Source organism: Hypoxylon trugodes (assembly GCF_022578975.1).
Source record: "Hypoxylon trugodes strain CBS 135444 unplaced genomic scaffold F4822scaffold_4, whole genome shotgun sequence".
In the NCBI taxonomy this organism is placed as follows: domain Eukaryota; kingdom Fungi; phylum Ascomycota; class Sordariomycetes; order Xylariales; family Hypoxylaceae; genus Hypoxylon; species Hypoxylon trugodes.
In genome coordinates, this window is record NW_026250019.1 from 2,743,624 (window position 1) to 2,768,282 (window position 24,659).

Below are 24,659 nucleotides of genomic sequence, written 5' to 3' on the forward strand. Positions count from 1 at the left end.
TAGCGCCTACTCTAAGTCCATCATGAAACTAAATGTTTCTTTCAAGAAAGGGCATGTTTCTTCACGTTATAAATTTGCCTGTTTTTGAAGCCACAACCAGTATAATTGGATACGCATCGGAATTCAAATCCATTCCAACCGCAATAATTTCGCCAGTGCATGCCGCAGCTGCTAGAATTCTTGAATTCTGCTTTGCAACCTAGACATGTAATTTTGTCGCATGGATCCACGTACACGAGAGCTAAAAGACCGAGATAAATGTTCACTACAGTAGCATGTCGCTCGAGGCCAGACAAGCCGTTAAGGAATGTCCCAAAGGCGCTAATTTCTTCCTCGGTGATTTGAAGTACTAAGGACAATCAAAATTAACGTCGACATGCTAAATTCCAAATTAAGAGGCACTTACGGCAAAAGAAGATAAAGATGACTGTGAAAACTGCGGCGCATGCCACTCGTAGAACCAAATCATTCTTCGTAATTGATACTTTGGCGACATCAAGTTTATCAATTTGATTTGGTGGTCTAAGCTTCCTGATACGATCAGGCCTTTCCTCGCATTTCAAATGTGTCCAGCGATACCCGAGGGGTTCATGAGATACCGGTTCACTGCCAAATTGTTGATGGATATGTCGAAAAGTGTACGCATTATCTGGTACACCAAATTCGCACCCTTCGATCATAGCGAGATCGACAGTGTCAGAGGTTAGGCTCGACATGGATTCGTAAAGATAAGACAGAATCTCATCATCTTCCTAAAAGTTACAAGGAGATATATATTCTATGTCGTTGATCTCGTCGGTCCAGATTAAATGGGAAGTCCTGTCGAACAAGGGCGCCGTCTCTGCAGGGATAAGCCGCCTCCAGACCCCGAAATCGTTAAAGAACCAGGCGTATATAGAGCATCTGTGACGGAGGAATTGGCAGGAAACGTACTGCGTTGCCGACACGAATGACAGCTTAGTTTCCTTGTTTTTCTTTTCTTCTCCTAAGCGTCGCATAGAGTCTGCTACCATAAGGCAGCTTATGATCTCTTCTATATTATAATTGGGCGTGCGACGGATAATCTTCCCAATGGTTTGGATTCCAGTTTTCCAATGCTCCTCGGCGCCGCCGGCAAGTATTGACGATACGACACGGAACAATTCCCTGTCGCGTCGCCCGAGCCGCGCTGCACGTTGCAATGTGATGCGTTGTTTTCGAAAGTAGACCTGAACGCGCCTACGAAAATTCCTTGCGACGGGGCAATATCTCTGTGTCTGCTCCCAGCCCGAAGCCTGTCTATCACCTTCATTAACATTCTCTATCTTCGGGAGTAATTCCTGCCATTCCTGTTTGAGCAACAACAGCAATCCTTCCACTTTCGACAGCACAAATTTATGTGGACTTAATGAGCCGGCAGTCTCAATTTGTAGTACTTTTTTCCAAAGGTTCATCAACTCCTACCTCTAACTCGCTATGTGATGAATCCTCCCAGAATTCTAAGAAATCTAGATTTCATTTCGTCTTACGGGATTGCATATCCTCCCAGCAGTCGTTGGAGATGCATCCACTATCGCGCAACTATTGGAGACCGAAGCTTGCGAAAGTATTCTCGTCGGTTAGAAAGTCAACAGCTAGAAGACGGAAGAGGCTATAAACTCTGTTATTTTGCTTAGAAGGGTGATGGGCTCTACGCATGTCTAATTCGGCGAGGTGTCTCTTGAAACTCGGATAGGACGACAGTAACACTTCAATGTTTAGCTGCACGCCCACGCCGCCGAACCTAGATATGGAGAGGGAGTCGCATACGTGATCTTGCAGGTCATGATCCCAAATCCGAAGTAGAAGGGTGCCATTTCTCCAGTCCTTCACAAAGCTGAAAGCACAGATACCCTGTAGAGTCAGCCCAAAATAATCACCTGGGCTTTCCTCAAATAAATTCCTTGAGAAGACGCCCAATGCCGACGCCGTAGTACACGACATTGGAGAGAAGCATCGTCGTTTACGCGTTCGCCAGGATCTGGATGTATATGGAATATTTTACCACTAGCGGATTCGCCAATGAAGATGGTCCCCTTCACAACCGGTTAGTTTTGCTCAGTTCGACATTGTGACATAGTAGTTACCCTTCAAAAATCTCCACAAAACTGAATGCGGCTTCTCTCTGATTGAGTGGTCAAGCCATCCCGGTGACGTCGACGAGGTCGTCTCGGTTCGGAAGATTGTCACGTTTGTCGTTGATACAATTTTGTGCCTTAGATACTAGGCTTAGCGAAAAGGACGAACGCTGTGAGGTTGGTCGGTTGTTGTGGGATTGGGAATATATACCTAAATGAATGCCTACCTAAGCAGCTACATAGTAGAGGCATTCCATGGATTTTGCCTTGCTATTAGTTAGACGCAGAATCTTTGCCGATTCTTGAACCGAGGTCTGCGCCTCAGTCATGATTCCTGAACTAGCGGTACATGTACCTACGTATCGGATTTCTGAATTGATTCCTGATTCCTAAATTCTAGTACAAAATCTTATGGCAACCAGAATAAGTTGTGATACGGATATTGTTCTCTATCTTCAATCAAGAAAGGGCTATGAAGTGTAGAAGCTATAAGTTCCTTTACCTAATGCCATTATGATATAAGGACCTACTCAACTCAACGTGCTCCTCCATCAAATACCGCACAACGCACTTCATCATACAACCTTCTGTGCCTGTACGTGCCAGGCAGTATGTCGATTACTTCCAACTGTAGCGTTCTTCCTGTCGAAGTCGTGAACTTTCGTCAAGGAGCCTCTGAGTTCCAATTCCTATTATTTTCGGCACTTGGTGTCGCTCTCAATATTGTCACGCTGGCAACTCAGCTATGGACTTTGTTCAAACGTAAGGTAATCATGGAAGAGGCTGTTAGGCTCCACGAACACTGCTGACACAAGCCGTATTCTGCAGATACGTCACTAAGGAGTTGACTCGGGCCAGTTGGGTCCCCCGATCTGCTGAATACCGGCTTAGGCTGGTCGAGTTGTAAAGGCCAGGCCTAAGTGTGGTGTCACGAAATGCAAGGCGAAAGTCGGTGGAGAAGATGGGGGGTCCGTCGGGTAACACAATCTAGTTAGCATGTCTCTGACAATCCGACTCTTGTTTTTATTGCGTCGGATTTTCCTTTTCTTGTTAACTTTGCATTTTCTTAGTAATTCTGCTGCAAGTACACATCTAAGAACCGACAAGAATGCTGTGCTATGTGTTGATATATTAGAAATGTTACAGACGAAGAAATGTCTCTAGGGCTAGGGTACCTATCCAGCTACCTATCCAGGTATTAGCCTCATAAATTGGTAGGGAGCGGCTCGGCCCGCATCTGGAACCATACCCCCTATATGAGATTTAAAGCCTACTCTAGGTATTCACATATTTGTAGTTACCTAGGTAGGCAGACAACCATATCCATGGATACGTACTCCCTAGCCGGCGCTCACGGTTCTCTATAATTGATCCACTTCGTAGGCTTCTTGGTGTAACTGGTGTAACCAAAGGCCTTTGGCCATGACGCGTCCACCTGTTTCTATCCCGTGCCCGGCCGAGCGCTAGGTGTAATTCCTGGCGGGTCTACTGTGGTGACGTAAGTTCTTATGCAGGAATGACAGGCATAACTTAGATGTAACCCCGTATCGATCTAGAAAACTCGCTTCCATTCCTGGTTCCTAATACCGTCTGTTCCCACTGCTTCTATCCTTGGTTCCCCTTTTGAAATTATTATTTTACCTAAAGAAAATATCAAAAATTGCATACTTATAAGTCAATATCTGTATCTATTTAATGAGCTTTGTAAAATTGTTAGCTTATAGAACCTAATCAAGTCAATTTAAAGTAAAGGTGAACTACCTACCGGAAGGGCGTCAAAAATGTCACTGTGCGATTCGGCACGGACATGGACTGTGCTAAATGAGCAATATTATTGGTCAAAGGTGTACAGTATCACACTGTCCATTCTATGAGACTACGCACAGTAACACTTTTTTTGACGTCCTTCTGCCTACCTAACCTAGCGCCTAGGTACCTAGGTAACTACCTGACTTGTTTTAATCGCTGCATATTTTTCATAATTCCTCGGCGGAAAATGCTTCCTAGTTCATTGTATCGAACGCCACATCATATTCTCTAACATCTCCCCGCAGGAAATCTTTCAGCTTAGCCACGAGCTGTATGACCTTCCTCTTAAGACGTGACATTCCACTCGTTACCCTTTTCCCGCGTTTCACTAAGAGAGGTTGTGAATACAGGCATCCGGCCCGTGGGCGCTGGAGTCCAATATATGTAGAGAACGCAAGCCTGCCTTGGGTACGTGCATCCCGGTCAGGCACAACGCCAATGCTAACAGGAAATAGATACGCATCCGTGTCGTCCGCTGGCCGTTGGCACATCAAGCCAATGCCGGCACTATTCATCCCTAGAAGTTGGAATCCGGCAGGAATATCCCGAAAATTCCTTGCGAAACTATTTATCACAAGTGCTAACACTAAGACAGCTCCCAAGCTAACACCGGATATGACACCCAGAACAGAATATCCCCTGGCCGACACATCAAACTCAGATAACCACTCTCCCTTGGAGCCAGCGCCGAACGTACTGGCCTGAACAAGGAATATGCTCTGCGAAATGTGCCAATGCAACGCGACCGAAGCACTCGTCAGGGGGATTGAGTACTTCATCGGTAACGAGAGGAAGTATGAGGACCGTTGCAATCCAACAGGCGAGGTTACACGAAGGGTCTTCTTCCCATCTTCTCGAAGAAAGCGCGTCCATTCGTCTGCCACGAGCTGCCTAGTCAAGATGTTGTTAAAGAAGAGATAGATGAAACTCACTATGACCTGAGGACTGTTCGCAACAAGGATGTTCCCAATCAGATCCACGGCTTTGTTAGTAGTTCGCCAGAACGAATAGCCTATTAGTGTTGAGTTGACCTTGAAGCCCATCTGCCAAATACTGGACAGGGACATGTTCACGCCTATGCTACTGAGATGACTAACGTATTGGCTCATGAAAACGGTAGGTAGTGCTAGCCCGATAGCAAATCTACATCGCAAATATCGTCAGCGTATGGACCCTGTTGATAATATTAGGAAATACAGACAGAATGGATGAAACGATCCATGTACTGGCGCTGACTGCCTTAAACCAGGAATGCCGGCGCTCCAACCAAGGCACGGCTCGAACTCGGCAAGAAGGTTTACTAATGTGGTAATCAGGCTCATATAGGAAATCGCATATTGCGTCTCCCATGGTGACCAGAGTCCGTCGACGTCTTTTGACTCTGCCGGCCTCTTTGTCGTAGCGAAAATGTTTGCCTGTCCAGAAAACGAGTAAGCACTCCAGAGAGGTGCAGGTGCAGACGATAGCCAAGATATAAGTGCTGTAGTGCAATCCGCATCTCTCCTCATTATTGCCCTCGTCGCCTACTAAGCAATAGTCGACTATAATGTTTGGCTGCTTTGATTTGCTGTCCCCAACATTGATTACCGAGTCACCGACAAGGCTGTCCGCCCATTCTCGGCTACAGACCAAGGTATAATACCCCGGATCATATGCAGAGCACACCCAGTAGTTGCCTGCATCCCAGTAATCCCACCCAGTCATCCAGCCATCGACCAATGAGGAGCCGTTGTTCTGAATACTTGTCATGTTTCGGGCGACGATCAAGACAGCCCTAGTTGACTTTAATATGTCGATATACTCGTCGATGCATTCCCGAGGCTCTAATCGGGTCAAGTTTGCTGCGTCCGCCTTCAAAGAATAAATTGGGGATAGATCATACGTGGCACCCGGCCAATGACCAGTTGGAAAGTTCCATCACCATCGCGGTGGTAGAGGGTTGCTGGTTGTCCAATTATCCGCCGCGGTCCGGAAGTCACTTGTCGCCGCGCCTCGCGGAATTGATACCACGGGTATCGATGTAAATATGGTTGAGTTCCAACTATACAGGCACGTCAACTACAAAGCCCGACGATTTCGTTGAGAGATAACTCACAAGAAGTGTAAAAGTGTTGCGATTACACCAATACCTAGCCACCCCATGACCCTTTTACGGTCTATGTACCGGAGATTTCTCACATTAGGGACGCCGATTCGTAATGAGACCCCCTTAGTATGCGCTTTATCTATCTCATCCCGGCTTGGCGAGACGAGGAGCTGCATGCAGTAGTTCTCCGAGCTAAGAAGCAAACCAGAAAAAACGTTCATCACAACGTGGATACCGCTATTCAGCCTGCTCAACCTAGAACAGTTTCCAAAGTCATACGTCCCCACGCCTCGAGAACTAGGCGGGAAAGTCATGATAGACCAAATCGTCACGACGAAGCTGACCACGGCAACGAGAAATGCAACCACCAACTGCAGTGTTAGCATCGTGGTTCGTTTAGCCATTCTAATACGAAGAGCGATGGCTCGAGGGTTTTTCTCATCCAGTTCCGGGATATACCTGGAGAGTATCTCAACCTTGGCATAGCCAAAGCTCAACTCACTCTCCACTGGAACAAGAAGTGGCTTGGATTGGCTGGCTGTCTCCTGGTTGAATTACGGTACGTCTTCCGCCGCATAGTCAAGGCTGTTGCGCGGGGAAGTCTCCATTGTAGTTCAGGAGCGCCGCTACACCCGTTTCAGTGGAATGTCGAGTCTGTGAAGTCGATTTCGGAGGTAATACTGGCTTCATAGCCAGTAGTATTTTACGTGTAACTATCTAGCTTTATCTGCGAATACAAACATGAAATGTGAAAAAAAAAAAAAAAGAACAAAGTGCTGCGCTGAAGAAGAGAGGGAGGTATGGAGAGAACTTATCTTGGGAGCGCAATCCCTGCGAGCTGAGTATAGTTGCATATGCGAAGATTCTCTCAAACACCTACCTAGATATTTATACACAAGCATTAATTGGTGTATAAATCTTCTTGAAATCATCACCATAAAGTAAGGCAGCGCATGATAGAAACGTTTCTTCATGTAGGACTTTTACGTCTCTTACACCACCATGCAAAGCCCTTTGCCAGGGCGCTTAAACTCCATTGAAACCCGGGCTGATTAGCTGAGTAGAATGAGATGCTAGTTATAAGCTGTTTGCAGTGGCAGTAGATCTACAAATAGAAGAAATGGGGATTAGATGATGAAACAACTCCTTAACCTTTCACTGTATCAAATCTTCTTCTGCAGGTTGGGGTTCATAATGTCTATACCAGACAGTTATGTTACCCACTGCTAAGTATACTTAGGTACCTAGGTAAGAGCCCTAGGAGTGCCTAGATGCCAGCCCCACCTAGGAACCTTGTCACAGTAAGGGTGGGGGTGCGGCCCGGCCCGCATCCGCGGACCATAGGTACATACCCAAAAGGAAGCTGCAACCCTTATCTTCGCTGCTTCGTCGATTCAACCAAAATATTATGTTTCGAAAGGCCTTCTTGGCCCTACCTTAACGAGTCCCATTCAATCTTGAAGGTTGCCTTAGTTAGCTAAAATGCTATGGAATAATGAGGTTATGGTAGGGGTTATGTGCATCCATACAATGAATCATAACTCCGCAACCAAGTGAATACTCCGTACCTGGTTTCCATAACTGATCGACCTCGCAGCCTCGTGCACTTTTCGGTGTAGCGGCAGAGCGGGTATGACCCTAGCAATCGTGGCGTTGACAAAATCTGACCAGGTACCTAGGTACCTTAAGAATCTGACAAAATCTCATCAGCACGAAATGAAACCGGAAAGGCTTCGAGGCATATTATATCGTCGGATAGAGCGCGTACCAGAGCCTTACGCCTGCTGAGCCAATGGAACCATTACAGATTTTGTTTCCTAGGCTTGATATGCAGTTTAGATGTCGGCTACGTCATGCTGGTGGTAGACTGCTAGACAGATGGGAGGAACAAGGCTCCGCGCAAAATCTGATGGTTAGCACCTATCTTTAGAGTCGCACTATAAGACCAAGAGGTTTTACTTAATCTCGAGAACACGGCTTTGGAAATGACCAATTTGTCAATAATAGCCGGACAACCCTTCTGTGCATCATGCCCCGAGCATCAACGACTCAACAGATTCCACAGCACGATTGGGAAAACCGCAAGAGCCGAATTATCGAGTTATACGTGGATCAAGAGCTAAAGCTTCGCGGCAATGGCGGGGTCATTGAGTTAATGAAGAACGAAGGCTTCACCGCAACGTAAGCGCGCATCAATATGAATTCCTACCCTTTATCAAGCCGATCGATTAACGTTTTTGCTAGGAAATCCCAATACGAAACGCAACTGAAGAAATGGAGCATACGCAAGTATTTCTCCTCGAAAGAACTGGATGGAATGGCTTCAGGGATCCACGGGAGTCAAGAGGGTGCGCAGACACTTCCGCTACGCCTCTCAGGCAAAGTGATGACGCCTTCCAAGATTGAAAGATCTCGTCGCTATGCGCGTAGCAAGTATAAAAAACCAAGATTAGGTGAGCAGTATTGCCGCGTGAGCATCTCTATCTCTGGACTGATCAACTTTCCATACACGCAGATGCCGGCAACGATGAGACGGCAGCTATGAATAACGCGACAACTCCTATTTTGAACGGACCCGAGCACTCGACCTCCCAAGGCTTTCTATCCGAAGCGTCCCATGGGCTGACGAGCGGAAACATGGGGAGATCATCCTCGGACGAAATTCTTAATTTCGATTACGATGCTGATGCTCCACTACCCGATGCTTTTGACGATATTCTGGATATGTCAACTCCTCAGCACCTAAACTCGTTTACCATGGATATTACCCATATAAACGTGTCTGTTAGCTCCGAGACTTCAGGACAGGTCGGCAGTAGCTTCGGATCCCCGAAAAGTATGTCTCCTGTGGGCGAATTAAATCCTGTCGACTTTTCATTTGGGGATATCATAGAGTGTATTAGCACGAACCATGTTCGGCCAATAGCATGGAACTCCCATGGCTCAACAGCGCTGTCACCTCCATGCATCTCTTCACCAGCCTTTCTGGTACCAGACGTGGCAAACACTAAACGGTACCCGAGGGAGCAATGGATAGGACAACTCCCATCTGTTGAAGTTAGAATTAGGTTCCTAAAAGGTCAGTTGTATGAATACTTTGGGGACTACATTAAAGCTAATATAAATACGGCCTGGCAGATGTTTTCAGCACCGCGTCCTCCCCGTCTCCGTATAACACCATGTCGAGTACTGCCCCCTATCTCCTAGTTGCAGAATTCTTAACCGACATCACCCCGTCAGACCCGAAAACCAGCACGTTGCCGCAGCAGCAAGCCCTTAGAAATCTTCTATCAGAAGAAACACTTGTTGAAGAGGAGCAGAGCCAACTTGCCATCCAATCAAAAAACAATGCATTTGAGACTCGCTTCTACAGCAGGCTTCTAATATCTATCATGAATGGATTCGTAGGCCTCAAAAATATACCTATGTCTGGTGTCCTGAGGTTTCTTAATAGTCACCGCGGTGTACAGTCGTTTTTGATACGATTTCTGCGCTCCGGTTCGAGCTGCGCCGCTAAATCACTCGCCGAGAATACCTTTGTAATGGCTCTAGAGGCTGACAATGTCGAGGTCGTCAGACTACTACTGGATTGTGGCCTAGTTGATGTGAATGAAGCTGTATGCATCGACAATGGGAAAAGGTATACGCCACTTGAAAAAGCCGCACGGTCACAATCATTCAAGATTTGCAAGCTTCTCGTTAATCGCAACTACGATATACATAAGTCATTCTCATCGGGCTCACCATTTAGTAATCCGAGGGAGTTGAGTGCACCTGCGGAGCGCTTGATTGATATGTCATATGAGTTGGAAACATTGTTCTTGCCAGATTCGCCGTCTAATTATGCGCTATGTTATCTTGTTCGGGGCTATCGCAATTATCGATCTACACTCGATCAAAGCTTTTTAGATCTAATCAATGCCTTCGTCAGAGCAGGTGCTACCATACAAGCGGACCTTATTGTGTACGCACTCGAAATGTTTGTCGATCCACGTCTGGCGGCGGCTCTCATTCCCGTATTCACCCTTCAGGTGTCTTTGGAACGCTTTCTGGATTCAGACATCCTAAAAAAGGCGGTAGTAAACTTAGATCAGGATACTTGGCACGCAATTGGGCCATTCATAACACGTTGTCGAGAACTTTATGACTCTCAATGCCCAGATCACTTTCGCGGGATGTTCATCGATGCTTTGAAGAGCGCTGCACAACGCAACAATGCAAGAATGATCAAACAACTACTTCCATTCGTTTCCTCCCTCGATGACGTACTTCATACAGTTGCCATGGATGGAAATCACGAAATGGTCGACTTGATCATCGAAGAGAAATCTATTGTAGAAGTTCAGGCGGAAGAGGCTAGACTGATCGCCGCTGTTGCATCTGGAAAGCAAGAGCTCGTCCACTCTTTGGAAGAGAGACGAGTTCTTGACCGCCTTAATAACAGCAAGCGAATTGACTTGGCAGCTACAGCCCTCGAGGCGAGAAACCCTGAGTATGCAGGCAAGGTATTGGACATGGATACCAACGCTGACTCGGATCAATTGAACCCTCTCCTTATGACCGCCATCACTCACGACTTGGATGATATCGCCTGGAAACTTTTGGTGGTTGGCGCCAAGTTTGAGTTCAAGCTTTATTGTACTATTTGGAAACCATTCCCGCTATACCTTGCTATGAAAAAGAGGAAACTACGCCTCGTACAATACATGATAGAAAGCGGGATCCACCCCAGTACACTTACAGAGCGGGTCGAAGCGGGGAAGGATAAAAACAATAATCCTCAGTATTCATCAGTTCTAGCTGCTGCTATTGAATGGGGCAACGAGTCGATTTTGCAGGATATTCTAGGGACATGTTCTCATCATCTATCCATTAACTACCGCGACCCAACTCTAAAGCTTGCCCTCGAGAAAGGACGCCAAGATCTATTCTGGAGAATTCTGAAGTTGGGTCATGGAAACAAGGAAACCTTAAGCCGGGCCCTATGTCTTGCAGTAGAGCGTGAAGATGTCTCGTTGCTTCGCGACTTGTTTGCTTTTGGTGTAGACCCAGCCGATACGTACGCACTCGAAAAGGCAGCGGAAGGGCATCCCTCCATGATCGAACCACTTGTGAAGAGATTTCGCGAAGTCTACCCACAAGGACAACCACTTTACATCTCTAGGGCAATGTTGACTGCATTGGGGCCACTCTTAGCAGCTCTGAAAAGCCTAGACAATCTTCTAGCCTTTAAAGTAGCCAGTTTTGACTTCGATTCATCTAGGTTCTATAGGAAATCTGCATTTGGAGAGGCAATTAACCCCGACGACGAAGCGTTAAGAGGTAATCGCATTCAAATAGTTAAGAGGCTACTTGATGCTGGTGCCGATGCGAATGGCATTGTATCAATGGAACTCTCCAGGATATTTAATTACAAGCAAAGTGCTATTCTAGACGCCATCGAAACAAAGAACGTAGAGGTTGTCCAGCTTCTCCTTCGGTATGGAGCTAGAGTCAACGAACCAGCCCGCCAAGGGCTAATACGGACCCCACTCCAAAAGGCTGCGGAGATGGGCAGTCTCGAAATCGTTCATCTATTACTTGGACAAAAGGCTGAAGTTAATGCGGCACCTGCGCTTAATAATGGCGCTACTGCACTACAACTGGCAGCTATCTCAGGTAACTGTACCATCGCGGCTTTACTCATTGAGCGTGGGGCTAACTTCGATATCCCACCTTCGCGAGATAAATATGGGCGCTGGCCCTTAGAAGGTGCCGCTGAGAATGGCCGTCTCGATATGATACAACTCCTATGGAACGCCAATCGTGGTAGTTTTGACGACAAGCAATGCCAGAAAGCCATGCGCCTTGCGGAAGATTGGGGGCATTTTGGCTGCCGGGATAAAATACTTGAGTTGATGGCTACTCGAATGGCTGCCCAACCTACCATTGATCAATTCCCTGGGGGCACAGAAGACATCGATCTAAATACCTTCCTCGATATTCCGTGGGAAGGACAAGATGTGGAGATGACATGAAATTATTGGGGCGAGCCGATGACAGCGGTATAAACACCAGCCCCGCACCTACGAGATCAATAGATAGTTTCGCGATGCACAGGTGGTTATTTGGGTCTGTATTTTTCTTATCTGTTATTGACGTTCATGAGGTTTCTTAGCATTTCATACCATAACACCAGAAACAGAACATTCATTTCATCCGCAACCAAGGCTACACCATAAACCAAGACTAGGACTGGAGATCTCCTACAATATAAAAGCGGGAAGCAGCTATTGATGAGCTAGACTGCATCTCAAGATACTAAGAATCCCGACAAGCGATGTCGCATATGAAGACTTAAAAGGCATTTAACTAACCCTTAACATATTCCGGTAGCGACTCCAACAGTTCAAAGGTCTTATGATCCTCCACAGCCGCAGCGTGACGCTCCGTCATAACGAAAATATTCTCGTCAGGTTGCATCCCCGGCGCTGTGAGTGACCAAGCTAACCCATGAAGCGCATGCTTTCTATAATCATGCCACACATCCTCCTTCTCAAACTTGGGTCCGCCGTACACATGTAATGCTCGAAGATAATGGCCAAGCAAGTCGGCCTCGTGCTTCCTACGCTCCTCAATAGTTAATGCGCCGATCACGAAATACGCCACATCCTGTAAATTCACACCCGCAAAGGGAGCCTGCCAATCTATGAATCCAGGGCGACCATCAGGTGCAATAAATGTATTTCCCACATGTGAATCGCCGTGTTGGATTGCTCTTAGTTTCGGATTCGCCGTCGCCCACATAGTTTTAAAAGCCCTCAACATACGCTCGCGATCCGCAATGACTTCCGGTAAAGGCGGCGCAGGAGACTTCTTGAAGCGTATCTCCCAAGCTTCAGGAGATAGAAGCGAGATAATCATTCCTTGGAGGGGATTCCCTCCCGTCACCTTATCCCCGGCTAGCCAGGGAAATTTATCTTCAGGGGCACCCCACGTCTTCGCATGCAACTTAGCGAGTTCCTCGACTCCAACACGGACTCTCTCAACAGGCCACGGCTTCAACGGCTCGCCGAATTCACATCCTTGAGCGATCAAGTCACTCATGACGATGATTCCCTGGCCGGAGACTGTGTCGGTGCTATTATACCACACCTGAGGCAGATTCAAGTCGACGATAGGCGCGAGATAAAAGTAAAACTCAGCCTCCCGGCGATAGGCCGCAAACAACGCGGGATAAAGCGATGTCAAAGCCGGATTAAAACCGCCTTTTATACATATCTTAGTTGGGGCATCGGATGTATCAGTTCCGTCTTCATAAACTATGTCGGCGAGAAGCTTGCTTGCGGTTGCGTGGATTTCCTTCGTTATAGCTATCGTTTTGACTTTGTGTCCTAGTACCTTGGTACACCATTCCGTGGTGATCTCTTGAGGTATCAAGGGTAAGGGTTCGCTAGATCCTAACACACCTCTTGCTCCTGGTGGTGCGGGATAAGGGGCAGATGCCATTTTGAGGTGGCTTGAGTGTTGGCTAAGTTAGTACGGCTGGGGATTTAGATAGTATTGACTTTGAGTGTGCGTCATGAGAGAATTTAGGAAAACATTAACCAAAGTGCCGCATGGCGGTTAAATATAAGTGGAAGCACAACTACCATGATGAAAGCCGACCCCATGGATAACGAGACCATACCAACTTGAGAAATGGTTGCAACACTCCTAGCCAGTAGCTCCTGTATTAGAGAGGGGATATGCAAAATCGCTAACCGCATATCCGTGGTTACTTGGATACAACACTGCAGTCTAGCTAAGTACCTAAATAGGTACCTGGTATTAGGAATATATGAAGCCATAAAATATTCCTAACATTGAGTAGTAGGTAACTCCACTCTAAGACTAGAACTTCCATGATAACCTGTGGGCTATGTTCTATTTATTGGCTTGGCTATACGACCAACCTATCATACCTAATTGAGTCCATAGATTCTGCGATATCGAGGCGGCAGCGATGCAAATTGCCTCATATACATCAGTAGCCTATCTTGTCCACGTATTGGAGAGATACCGAATTGAAAGAGTCAAAACACGTACCAGCACGTCTAGTACCTGCCGCCAACAAGCACAGCGTGCGCTACCTTCACAACTCTATCTTGTCGATCGTCGTCATCCCAAGGAACGCGGTGTAAGGAATGACAATCGTTTTTGGTATAATCTCGTATGTTGAACCCGATCCAAGGAGACTTTCCGCCTCAACGGGGCAACACATCCCGCAATCGATCCGCTATGCTGGTGTCATCAAGTACAACACCACACTATAGTCGTAAAGTATCCACCAATTATCATTTCTATTTGCCTAGTGGCCCAAAGTTCAAGTAGAAATATATCCTATAGTCTTTAAAAATCAACAAGGGCCTCGTCACCTCGGTCGTCTATAGAACCCGAAATCCGATTCTAAGTCTCGTGATCTCTAGGCATTCATCTCCCTGTCGAAGCGAAGGAACCTGGCCCCATGGCTATCGACATATAGGCCGCGAGTAGTTCTTCTAGCTGGCCGGCATTCTCGCAATACGTCTATGCCTTACTCGAAAAGGGTATGGCGAATGCGGCAGCCGGACGAGATCCCGAAGGATAGGAACACGATGAAGTTCGCCTAAACAAATTGCGGCCTTCTTAACAATCTCACCCCTTTAATTCACGGTACTTGCAGCGCAAGCATGTCAGAATCTACACTCCCAGTGGTTTTAGGGACTTGATCTCTCGCTATTTCCCCTAAGTGGTGTCGTTACGGAGGGTTGACGGATAATAGCGAGTCCCAACCTGCCCATCCCGGTCTGCTATCCCCATTCCAAGCCTGTCCGACCCGACAAGCAATACACCAGAAAGTTCCCTATAGCCATTGGGGGCTCTAATACACGAATAAAACATTTGGGTCGAATTGACCTCGATATTATACCCGGTGTTGAAGATGTGCAATATCCCAAGGGCAAAACTCAGCAAGCAACCAGATATTCACACCCCAACCCATCCAAAACCACGCCCAAAACCACGCCCAAAAATAACCCCTACCCTACCCATCAATCCATCCCTTTTCCAAGATCCATACTCCATACCACCTACCCATCACCTCCCCAGAACCACCCCCTAAATACCATGCGCCGGTCCAGGATACCCCGCCAAGACGTCGCAACAACAGACCCAAACCATCCAAAGCGACACCACGGCAATTCAGCCGACCCAACCAAATGCGCCCAAAATACCCCAAAGAGGAAATATTTATATTGCCAGGTGCCGACGAGAGTATTCACTGTTACCGTGGGGGTGCTCAATGGAGCCCTGATCGGATCTATCCATTGGTATCTGGGATCCAAGATAGGGATCGTGGTCAGGTAGGCATGGATCGGTAGATATGAATCTAGGTTAAATAGATAAGTCAAAAAAGCCGTTTGTAAGAACTTTAATTGTACTTCCCTCTTAATAATTAGATGGTATAACTGTGGGGAGTGGGTTGTCTGTGCGAACTTGACTTCAACCACCTACGATCACGTCTGAGGACGAATTTGAAGCCATTTCATTCCAAATATGGTTGATTGATTCAAAGCGACGTAAATATCCCTTATTCATAAGCAACCTGCTACCCCCCTAGCCAAGCCCAAGTGAGAGCGCTCGCAATCATGTGCCGTCCGTTCAACCGTCAATCCTAAGCCACTACTTCGCGAACCTTGTATATTGCCTTGACCTTGCCTTACCGTGGCCCCTTTCAATCCCACCTGTGAGAATAAATACCGGAACGCCTTTGTTATGAATGATACCTTAAGTAACCTCGCCGAATCCTGACCGCGATGACATATCGTCTGCTGCGTGTTAGGTATTGATACATATGTACAAGCTCAATCCTCGATCGTCAAACGCTGGTATGAAGATCTCATCTAACCTTTTTTGCCTTTTTGCGATTGTCGAGATTCCCTTCTATTGATTTCGTGATATTGTTGGTGAGCTGCTTTTCGATGCTATACCCTATTCACTTATGATCCCCTTATATATGGTTCGATTTCATTTTCCAAGTCGAAAGATCAAGGATCGGGTGTCTTCCATGCTGGTTTCGTACACTCGCCCATCGCATCGATCCAATCGTTGATACCCTTTAGGTACCAACCACTCATCCATTTGGTCTCGGAGCTACCATCGTCAGGTGCCGTCTTAGGTGCGCCTAGCTTGAAGCTCTTGGAGGTACAGCATACCTCGTCGTGCCATCGGTATTGGAAACACGATCGATTACGCTTCTTCTCGTTCAGGGCCTTCTTCCACGCCTCTCGAGCGGCAGCATCGCTAGGTGAGGTATCTTCAGCAAGCTCTGTGTCATTAGCAGAGCCGGAGTCCCCCTCTTTGCGTGCCGAAAATCCGTGTAGGTCGTATTCGTCTTCATCAGGGATTTCTTGATATTCGCAGACCTTTGCACAATTCTCCCATGATTTCCATGCCTCTTTCTCAACTTCGTTCAACTCGTCTTCGTTCTTTTTTCTGTCGCGGAGATGTCCGTCGGCACGTTCTAGGGCTGCTGGATCTGGGTTGAGATAGCAAACGTCATCCGACAGGTTATCCCAGTTTTGCCGCAATACCTGCATTTTCGGCCGGATTAGGCCTTCATACAGGTCCTTGATTAGGAGTGTTTTCTGCTCCAAGGTCAGTAGCGTGTTCGAATTAGGTTGGCGTATGAAGTTAAACGGCGATAATGATGATCAGAATTAGGAAAATATCTACTCACATCGCTCTTCCGGGTTTGCTCGAATTGCCATACACTGCTGATCTCTTCGGCATTCATATGGTGCATTGTAAGGATCGGCTCACACCAATGACCGGGTCCATACGGCAGCGTACTCGGCTTCTCCCCATTAATCATGGGCCACACCTGTTGAAGCTTGACACTTTCATACTCATCCAAGGCTTGGGCCAACATAAGGTCTCCACAGCATTCGTGAGCGCCTTTAACGTTATACTGCTTGACGACGCCCGGATGGTATTCAATCAGATGTTTCAACAATGTGCCGCTAATGATATATCCAGAACCACCATGGCCGAATGGGGTTCCTCCAATAAAGCTTCGGCTGCCAAGGTAAAGCTTCTCCCGGGGATTTAGGCGGGATTCTTTCTTTAACCAGTGTATAATATTGGCCCAGAAAACGTAGGTATCGGCTTCGGCGAAGATGTACCAATCGCGGCCCGGGCGCATCTTCCAAGTTTGCTCCATAATTGGGAGAAACTTGTACTTGTCCAGGTTCCACGCTTTTTGTCCGTCCCTCTTCGCGTCGACGCACGATTTTTGCGATACGGGACATTCCTTCTGGTCGCGGTATAGGTCAAAGTCGTCATTGTGGGCCTTTGCGGATTCCTCGAACTCGGCCAGAGCGTCGTAGATGTGGTAGGCTCCGATTTGTTGCTCCTAGACTGTTGTTAGTTTTCCACCTAGATTTCGATAGACTGACGCTAGAAATAAAGCCTAGCTCCAATCTCGAGAAAAGGGGTCGCACCATATCAGAGAACATGAGGAAGTCAGGAAGACAGCTCATTGTGGTTAAGAGGTGGGTAGGTATTCTGTCGAAAGCTTCGGTTGCGCCCGTCTTCATAACTAAGAGGACGCCATCGGTGTTAGGAAAGTTGGCGCAGGGATTTGAGGAGTTGTAGTATTGGTTGACCATTCCTTCGTTTCCTTCGGCATATAATGTGTTGTTATATACCGGGCTGCCGAAGTAACTCGACACGCTTTGGTAGTAATCGCGAGCATATTCGAATGGCGCTTCCTTCCATCGCGGTCGGAATTGAATATAGGTTACGATTAAGGCGAAAACGGCAATAATGCCAAGGACTCGATGTCGGCGGGAGATGGGTGGCGCGATCATGGTGATGGCGGGGGTCCTTAATTATTTTAATATGAGCAGCATTAAGGATAAAGAGAAGAAAGGAGTCGGTTAAAAAAACACATCGACGGGTCGGCTCTGTTCAAGCAGGTCGGCAGTTTGCGGTTAACAAGAGCAAAGGCTGTGGTACACGTAAGTACTACGTGTGTGACGAGGAACAAAATGGGGTTTGTTCAAATTGAGCCCAAACAGAATAGTTGGGTAAGATTCGATCGCAAAAATACCATGACCACCAAACAAAAAAAACAGAGGATGAAAAAGAGAGAAAGAAATATGAGTTCAAGAAGAGGAAGAAAAACAGTAGGTCTGTATCTATCCTACCTCTTACCCTAAGTAAGAAAAAAAAAGTACAGTGGAAAAGAAGGCTTGCGCCTACCTACAATTCATAGACTGTCCCGCAGCCCCCCGTGCAGAAGTTGCAGGCACAGCAGCATATCACGAAAAGATCAGACAGGGGGTACCATGTACGAGGAACTGGAAAAGGACGGGCCTCCCGGTCCAGATCCGTTAAATGGGTGCTGATTGTGGAGTGTTTGCGGCTGGGAAATGCCTGACCTGGTTTAGCTTCTCTACTATAATCCCTTCTAGCGTCTTTCTCGTCGTATGAGGAACTACATAGATCATGTACGTATATGATAAGCGAGGGGAAATAGACTTCAGACGTTTCTTTTACGATGTACTACTGTTGCTTACACATGTATGTTAATAAGGTAGTGTTGGACGTAAATACTTTAAACGTACATATGTAAGTGCCTATGTAGGTTAGCGCGTGCATGTATGTACATTAGAAAACCTGTCTTTGTATTTTAATCCCAAGTATCCCCGGAGTTAATTGAACGGAGTGGATAAGACGGGTCGGCGACCTAATGTTGGGTCTAAAGTTGTGCTACCATTCTAAGAGATGAGTACCGTATGAATCCAAACGTTTATGTTTTAATGTAGAATTATGTCTCACATATGAATACCTCGTAACCTCTTATTCATTTACATCTTTTCATTCTTAATATTTTAATCGAAACTCCCTCAAAAATAACATTGAAGGATAGGTGTTTGTGTAAAACAAAAAGGTACCACGTAAGGTATACGTCACGCCTTCGCGTATGCCATAATCATTGGTTTGAATGATTCCTGGACTTGCAGTTATTAATTGGCGGTTAGCCTACAGCAAACATTTCCCCCACCATCTACCATCCACTTCACGGGATGGGATGGCGTTTCAAAATATTGAATAACGGTCGACAAATGGTTCAAGATCGACAGTGATCACCAACAGCGGTTTTATTTTTGGCTCACACACCCAGGCAGACATGCTACTATCAATCTGATGAATACTACGCTTGATCATAAAGTGATATAAAGTTGGGATGACATCTTCTAGTTGACAAGAGGAAATACCCGTTGGTCTGTTCTTTTAGATTTCATCTTTCATCTTTCATCTTTTCATCGGATGAACGGCCAAAGGCCCAAGCGTCTCAGCTCTCAGGGGTATAACAGCCCTGCACGTCATAAGCTGCCAAGCATACAACGTCGTATTGAAATTATCAATGCGACAATAAACTGAGCTCAGCCTTAAGGTTTGACATTGGAACAATATGGTTTCCATTGGCAGCCCAGGATGAATACGAAGCCCGTAAGCAAAAAGAATGGGGATGATTTAAGGGGTATAATTGATAGAAAACCTGAGTAGAATAACATGACATTGACAAGAACAAACTGGTATACTCGATGGCTTCGCTCGAGTAAAGGTGTACTGAAGTTTTGAGTCTTACAATGCCATTAAGTGAATATAGCTTGAGATCGAAGTATTAAGCAACAACATATGAAAGGAATTCAGCCGGGAACATTAACTCGCGTTTGTAGGTTAAATTGACAGAATCTTAATAAGTGGCACAATAAACCTTTTGCTTACCTAACCCAGACGGAGCTTACTTAATGATTTACGTAACAATACTCAATCTTATCACCACGTGAATTATGATATCAGAGCTGTGGTGGCCCAAGCTTCTTGAAGCTCCATAACTTTCGACGCGCATTAATCGCCAGTCGCCATCTTCATGGGCAGGTCGGCATACGGTAATCGCGTCACTCGCTATTGCCCGCATTTTCACCACACCACACCACACCTAGCCTCACCTTTCACACCATAGGAATCTTTCGGCAAGAGCATCCAATCTTCTTCTTTTGCAGTCGCGATCCTATTAGACTAAATTAAAACAACCAACAATTGCGTTTGACCTTGCTTGTAACCCATTTCATTAACCTTTGACACTTACACTACCACCAATTCAATCTAAACCTACCAAAACATCATCCTTGCAACAACGCGATCAAATATCTATCACGATGGCGGAACCAAATCCAACTGATACTCCGACTCTCTCCGCTGTTCCCTCTGCGGTCGCATCAGCGGCAGCAACACCTCAATCATGGCCACCCATGGATCCTGAAGAACGCGAAAAGTCCCTACATGTGTCTCTTGCCGACCTAACCGCAAAAGCGAATGCGCTCTACGCTCAAAAGAAATATGAGGAAGCTGCCGAAGTGTTCTCTCAAGCTACTGAGATGCAAGCTGAGATCAATGGCGAGATGGCCCCGGAAAACGCCGACATCCTATTCCTCTACGGTCGCAGCCTTTTCAAGGTCGGACAAAGCAAAAGCGACGTTCTAGGCGGCAAGCCGGGTGGAGATAAGAAATCCAACGGCGCCGCTGAGAAGAAGCCGAAAACGAAGAAGTTGCAAGCTGAGTCCTCAACTATTAATGCGATTCCCGAAGAGGACGAGAAGACCGAGGCTGAGAAGGTCGCTGAGGAAGGAGTAGCTATTGTCGCAAATGACGCAGCTGGTAGTGAGAAGGCTACTGATGCTAAGAAGCCGCTCTTCCAATTCACGGGCGACGAGAACTTTGAAGATTCGGACGAGGAAGAAGAGGCCGAAGAAGGTGAAGGCGAAGATGAAGAGGATGATGATCTTGCAGTCGCATTCGAGATTCTCGATCTAGCGCGATTACTCTTCGAGAAGTCGCTAGAACAGGACGACCAAGACACTTCAGATGGAAAGGGCAAGGAGAAGGCTGAAGAGGATAGTCCCGCTATCAAGCACATCAAGGAGCGACTTGCCGACACACATGATCTTCTAGCTGAAATTTCCCTAGAGAACGAGAAGTATGATGGCTTTCTGGCTTATTTAGATCGTCTATCCAAGAAAGCTAACAGTAAAATAGGTATCCTCTTGCAATTAATGATTGCCGCGCCTCACTGAAGTACAAGGAGGGACTCTACCCTAAGGACTCCGAAATCATCGCTGAAGCGCACTTCAAGCTATCATTAGCGCTCGAATTCGCGTCTGTCACCACCTCAGCCGAAGATGGCTCTGAAGAAGCAGCTGGCGCAGGACCGAAACCTGTAGACGAGAACCTACGAAAAGAAGCCGCCGTCGAATTGGAGAAAGCGATCGACAGCACAAAACTCAAGCTCGAGGCCAAGGAAGTCGATCTCGCGATGCTACACGCGCCCGAGGATAACGACCTTACGAGGAAGCAGATTGCCGAAGTCAAGGAGTTGATCGCGGACATGGAGCAACGGGTGAGTTTTTCACTTCCCCGTCTTCTCCCTGTTTTCGCGACGTGAGAAACAAATAAACGATACGAATTGAAGCTAACCTCCCAAAGCTCGTGGAACTGAAGAAACCCCCTATGGATGTGAACTCAGTTCTCGCAGAAGACGACGCCATGTTAGGTATTCTAGGCGCAGCGCTCGGTGAATCGGCCCCAAATAAGGATGCGAGGATCGAGGAAGCCAAGAAGAAGGCCAAGGATGTGTCTGGCCTTGTGCGCAAGAAGGCCAAGGACGAGCCAAAGCCAGAAGCTGAACAGGCGTCTAAGGAGACGAATGGAAAGCGAAAGGCTGAGGACCCGGCTCCGGGAGATGAAGATGCTAAGAAGACGAAGGTCGAATCCTAACCCATAATCCACCCTAAAAACGACGATGTGGTTGAAAGGAGCATGTGGACAGGCTAAGAACTAAGGGGTGACAACCCACGGTTAGATTTTCCAGCTATTACTTTGCTTCGGGATATCATCAACGGATCAATCGCTAAGAGATCAACCAGAGATATGTATATTACTATGTAAAACAGAAAATCTGCTCTCAAAAAGGAGCATCACAAGGGCAAACACGCCCAAAGAGCTGTATCAAATCATAAGAGGTGGCAGGAGATGGGATTTGGGGAAAGGACAGGCAGGGAAAATCATGAAGCTTAAGGAGTGAAATAGTACCCACTGGTCTTTAGTTGAAATGAATGCGCGGCATTTTGTTTATGTTTCGGTATTTGCCAGTTGAGTTCCCTTCGCTGCTAGAGATAAAAATACTGTTTATTGCAGACATTTTAACCTCAATGTTACGATCCTCAGATTGCAATTCAACGTAAAATCACCAGGTAATCAAGACGAACGTCACAACTTCAAGTAAAAGCTGATTCATCCAATTAACAAAACCAACACCAAGAGTCAAAATCGAGTAAAAAGGAAAGGCAACCTAAATAAACCTAAACGCCATAGACCCTAGACAGATTATCTACCCGCCTGCCTGTCTGCCATCAATCAATGCTGCTATAAGCGTAGCTACTACCAATTGTCGTTCGGGAGTAGTAGTAGTAGTACCAAAACAGTAGCAGTGCTAACTATCCCCTACTCATACACGCAAAGCAAGCAAGCTCTCTCTCCCTCTCCTTCTTCCATGATGCCTCCTCCGAGTGGTTGCATAAGGAGAAACAGAAAAGGAAAATATCAATAATAACCCCGTATCATGCTGCTCATCACGATTCTCTTCCGAGAAAATATGTCGTATTTTCTTTCTTACTTTCTTTGCTTTCACTCCATCTCCACTCCATTTAGTTTGCAGGAAGAGTACCCACCACTCCCCGTGAAGACGAAGACTCACCAGTCATCCCGTAGCCACGGTATCGCTGGTACCGCAGTTCAGGACTTTCTGGCGAAGTAGCAGGTTTGTCTCCTTCACATTTTTCTTCTTCACCAACTACGCGCTCCCGTGGACTCTCCCTCGGCTCAGCCGAAAAATCTCTCATCTCTCTAGGCGGCTCTCTCGCTCCTGCCCCCACATTCCTATCACCATCACCGGTCTGCCTCGCCATCATCCTCACCGGCCTAGCACCACGCGGATCCAAGCCCTACAGATCGCGACCAGTCGCCATGCCGATAGCCGGGCCAGAAGGCGCTTTACCTTTGCCCTTAACTGCCGCCGACGAAGGTGCGTTATTCCAAGACAGATACGTGTGGTCGCCCAATTTACGGGGCTTGATCAGGTTTGTAATAAGGAAGACAAGTGCAAGAGCAATACAGAAACCACCGACGACTAGCCATAAGATGCCGAGGAAGTTGTTCTTGCCGCCCATGACAGAGAGCGTGGTAATGACGATGCTCTTCTTGCCCTGGTATTGGTCTGTGCGGAAGTCTGTGTGACATGTTAGCGTATGTGATAGGTGAAATGTTAGCTAGGTGGGGTGACTTACTGTCGAGGATGTCCATGGTGTAGGTACCGATTACCATGGGGCTGGTATCGTTTCGACCATACAACTTGCTGAAAGTCGGTAGACCCGCTGTTCGCATCCAGACGATAAAGTGCTCGTCCTCGTGTAGATTCGGTGGGGGCATATCCGTAGTAAAGGTACCGTTAGGATACCGGATTTGCCAGTTGGGAGGTGGGAGAATGTTGTCGAAGTTTGTGTTCTCTCGCGGCTTGTACAAAGCCTTGTCCGACTCCCATGAAATGGAGGTGTTCTTCATTTCGTATGTCTGGTTTCCATCGTCTCTCTTGCCTGGCACGTTAAGGAGCACAGGGTTGCCCAGAGTATCGTTGAAGATCGAGTTTGCGATTAGACCACAAGGGTAGTAGACTTTATCGGGTACGTGGTCGGGCTGGGCTAGTGGCGCACAGGAAGAACCAACAACATCCGAAACAGTAACATCCTCACCCGCCAGCTGCCTGTCAAAGAAGGATGAAACGTAACGACGATGATTCTGGTAGAAGTTCTCGAGACGGTAGTATAGAAGAACCGGTGGGTTCATGATTTCGGGTATATCGAAGGTGAGAGTGCACCTTGTGAGGTTCTGGACAGTAACAGTGCCGTATGTGTTATTAACTGGGAATTGACGTTGCCATCTGGCATTGATAGTATTGTTATCTTTGAAAGACGGGAATACTAGACTATCGTCCATCAGCGCGGGGGAATCGGTAGGTGCATCGCGGAAGCAATTCGTATAATCTATGCGCAATTCTTTTACCTGTAACACAAGCTGTCAGCAGTGATTCGAATGTCAATCAGAGTCGTCCCATACTGTAGAACTAGCATAAATTAACAATCCACCGATAGGCGCACATATGACACCTATTACGAAGAAGAGGGGAATGACTGTCTTTGGCGTGAGGATTGGTTGCCATGCTTTTAGACGTTGTTGACGAAATGCTGTGTTGGCTGGTCTTCTGCTCTTCTTCTTCTCCTTGGTGTTATCGATGCTCTCGGGGGGTGAAGTGTCATCCATCTTGTAGATCTAGTTTCGGGTTCTCGAGGGTATTAATGTGATGTGAAACGTAAGAGTCTAGGTAGGCCTAGAGAGATAAGAAAATCGTATTCCGAAATCCGAAGGTCGAAAGTCGATATGGATCGTTCGACGGGAACTCGGGGTAGTCGGAAGCCGCTGACGCTGGCGATTGATTATCGCGCGTCGAACCCTCAACAACACATAGATGTTCCCTTTATAAAATC

At 46.8% G+C, this 24,659-nt stretch overlaps 8 protein-coding genes across 8 annotated transcripts; 2 read left to right on the forward strand and 6 right to left on the reverse strand.

Moving 5' to 3' along the window:
* Nucleotides 1-41: 41 nt before the first annotated feature.
* F4822DRAFT_443071 (uncharacterized protein) lies at nt 42-716 on the reverse strand (the record flags this gene model as incomplete). Its single annotated transcript, XM_051463067.1, has 2 exons — nt 42-349; nt 407-716. The coding sequence occupies 2 exons, from the start codon at nt 714-716 to the stop codon at nt 42-44; spliced, it is 618 nt and encodes a 205-aa protein (XP_051315834.1).
* Nucleotides 330-1,657, reverse strand: F4822DRAFT_222722 (uncharacterized protein). The gene has a single exon (XM_051454022.1). The coding sequence runs from the start codon at nt 1,431-1,433 to the stop codon at nt 753-755; it is 681 nt and encodes a 226-aa protein (XP_051315835.1). The 5' UTR covers nt 1,434-1,657; the 3' UTR covers nt 330-752.
* A 2,302-nt stretch (nt 1,658-3,959) lies between these two features.
* F4822DRAFT_222811 (uncharacterized protein) lies at nt 3,960-5,825 on the reverse strand. The gene is made up of 2 exons (XM_051454023.1): nt 5,107-5,825; nt 3,960-5,048 (listed from the first exon to the last, which is right to left on the reverse strand). The coding sequence occupies exons 1-2, from the start codon at nt 5,652-5,654 to the stop codon at nt 4,100-4,102; spliced, it is 1,497 nt and encodes a 498-aa protein (XP_051315836.1). The 5' UTR covers nt 5,655-5,825; the 3' UTR covers nt 3,960-4,099.
* Nucleotides 5,826-7,771: 1,946 nt separating this feature from the next.
* On the forward strand, nt 7,772-12,175 carry F4822DRAFT_222825 (ankyrin). Its single transcript, XM_051454024.1, has 4 exons — nt 7,772-8,172; nt 8,236-8,444; nt 8,507-9,070; nt 9,130-12,175. Exons 1-4 carry the CDS (start codon nt 8,021-8,023, stop codon nt 12,006-12,008), a joined length of 3,804 nt encoding a protein of 1,267 aa, XP_051315837.1. The 5' UTR covers nt 7,772-8,020; the 3' UTR covers nt 12,009-12,175.
* Nucleotides 12,041-13,830, reverse strand: F4822DRAFT_222834 (kinase-like domain-containing protein). Its single transcript, XM_051454025.1, has one exon. The coding sequence runs from the start codon at nt 13,477-13,479 to the stop codon at nt 12,343-12,345; it is 1,137 nt and encodes a 378-aa protein (XP_051315838.1). The 5' UTR covers nt 13,480-13,830; the 3' UTR covers nt 12,041-12,342.
* A 2,207-nt stretch (nt 13,831-16,037) lies between these two features.
* On the reverse strand, nt 16,038-17,861 carry F4822DRAFT_428411 (glycosyltransferase family 31 protein; the record flags this gene model as incomplete). The annotated part of the gene is made up of 3 exons (XM_051460911.1): nt 16,038-16,637; nt 16,730-17,404; nt 17,493-17,861. 3 exons carry the CDS (start codon nt 17,859-17,861, stop codon nt 16,038-16,040), a joined length of 1,644 nt encoding a protein of 547 aa, XP_051315839.1.
* A 2,361-nt stretch (nt 17,862-20,222) lies between these two features.
* On the forward strand, nt 20,223-21,837 carry F4822DRAFT_428412 (uncharacterized protein; the record flags this gene model as incomplete). Its single annotated transcript, XM_051460912.1, has 3 exons — nt 20,223-21,040; nt 21,100-21,460; nt 21,547-21,837. 3 exons carry the CDS (start codon nt 20,223-20,225, stop codon nt 21,835-21,837), a joined length of 1,470 nt encoding a protein of 489 aa, XP_051315840.1.
* Nucleotides 21,838-22,969: 1,132 nt separating this feature from the next.
* Nucleotides 22,970-24,561, reverse strand: F4822DRAFT_222892 (Lem3/Cdc50). Its single transcript, XM_051454026.1, has 3 exons — nt 24,232-24,561; nt 23,406-24,177; nt 22,970-23,347 (listed from the first exon to the last, which is right to left on the reverse strand). Exons 1-3 carry the CDS (start codon nt 24,433-24,435, stop codon nt 23,064-23,066), a joined length of 1,260 nt encoding a protein of 419 aa, XP_051315841.1. The 5' UTR covers nt 24,436-24,561; the 3' UTR covers nt 22,970-23,063.
* Between the last annotated feature and the right edge of the window lie 98 nt (nt 24,562-24,659).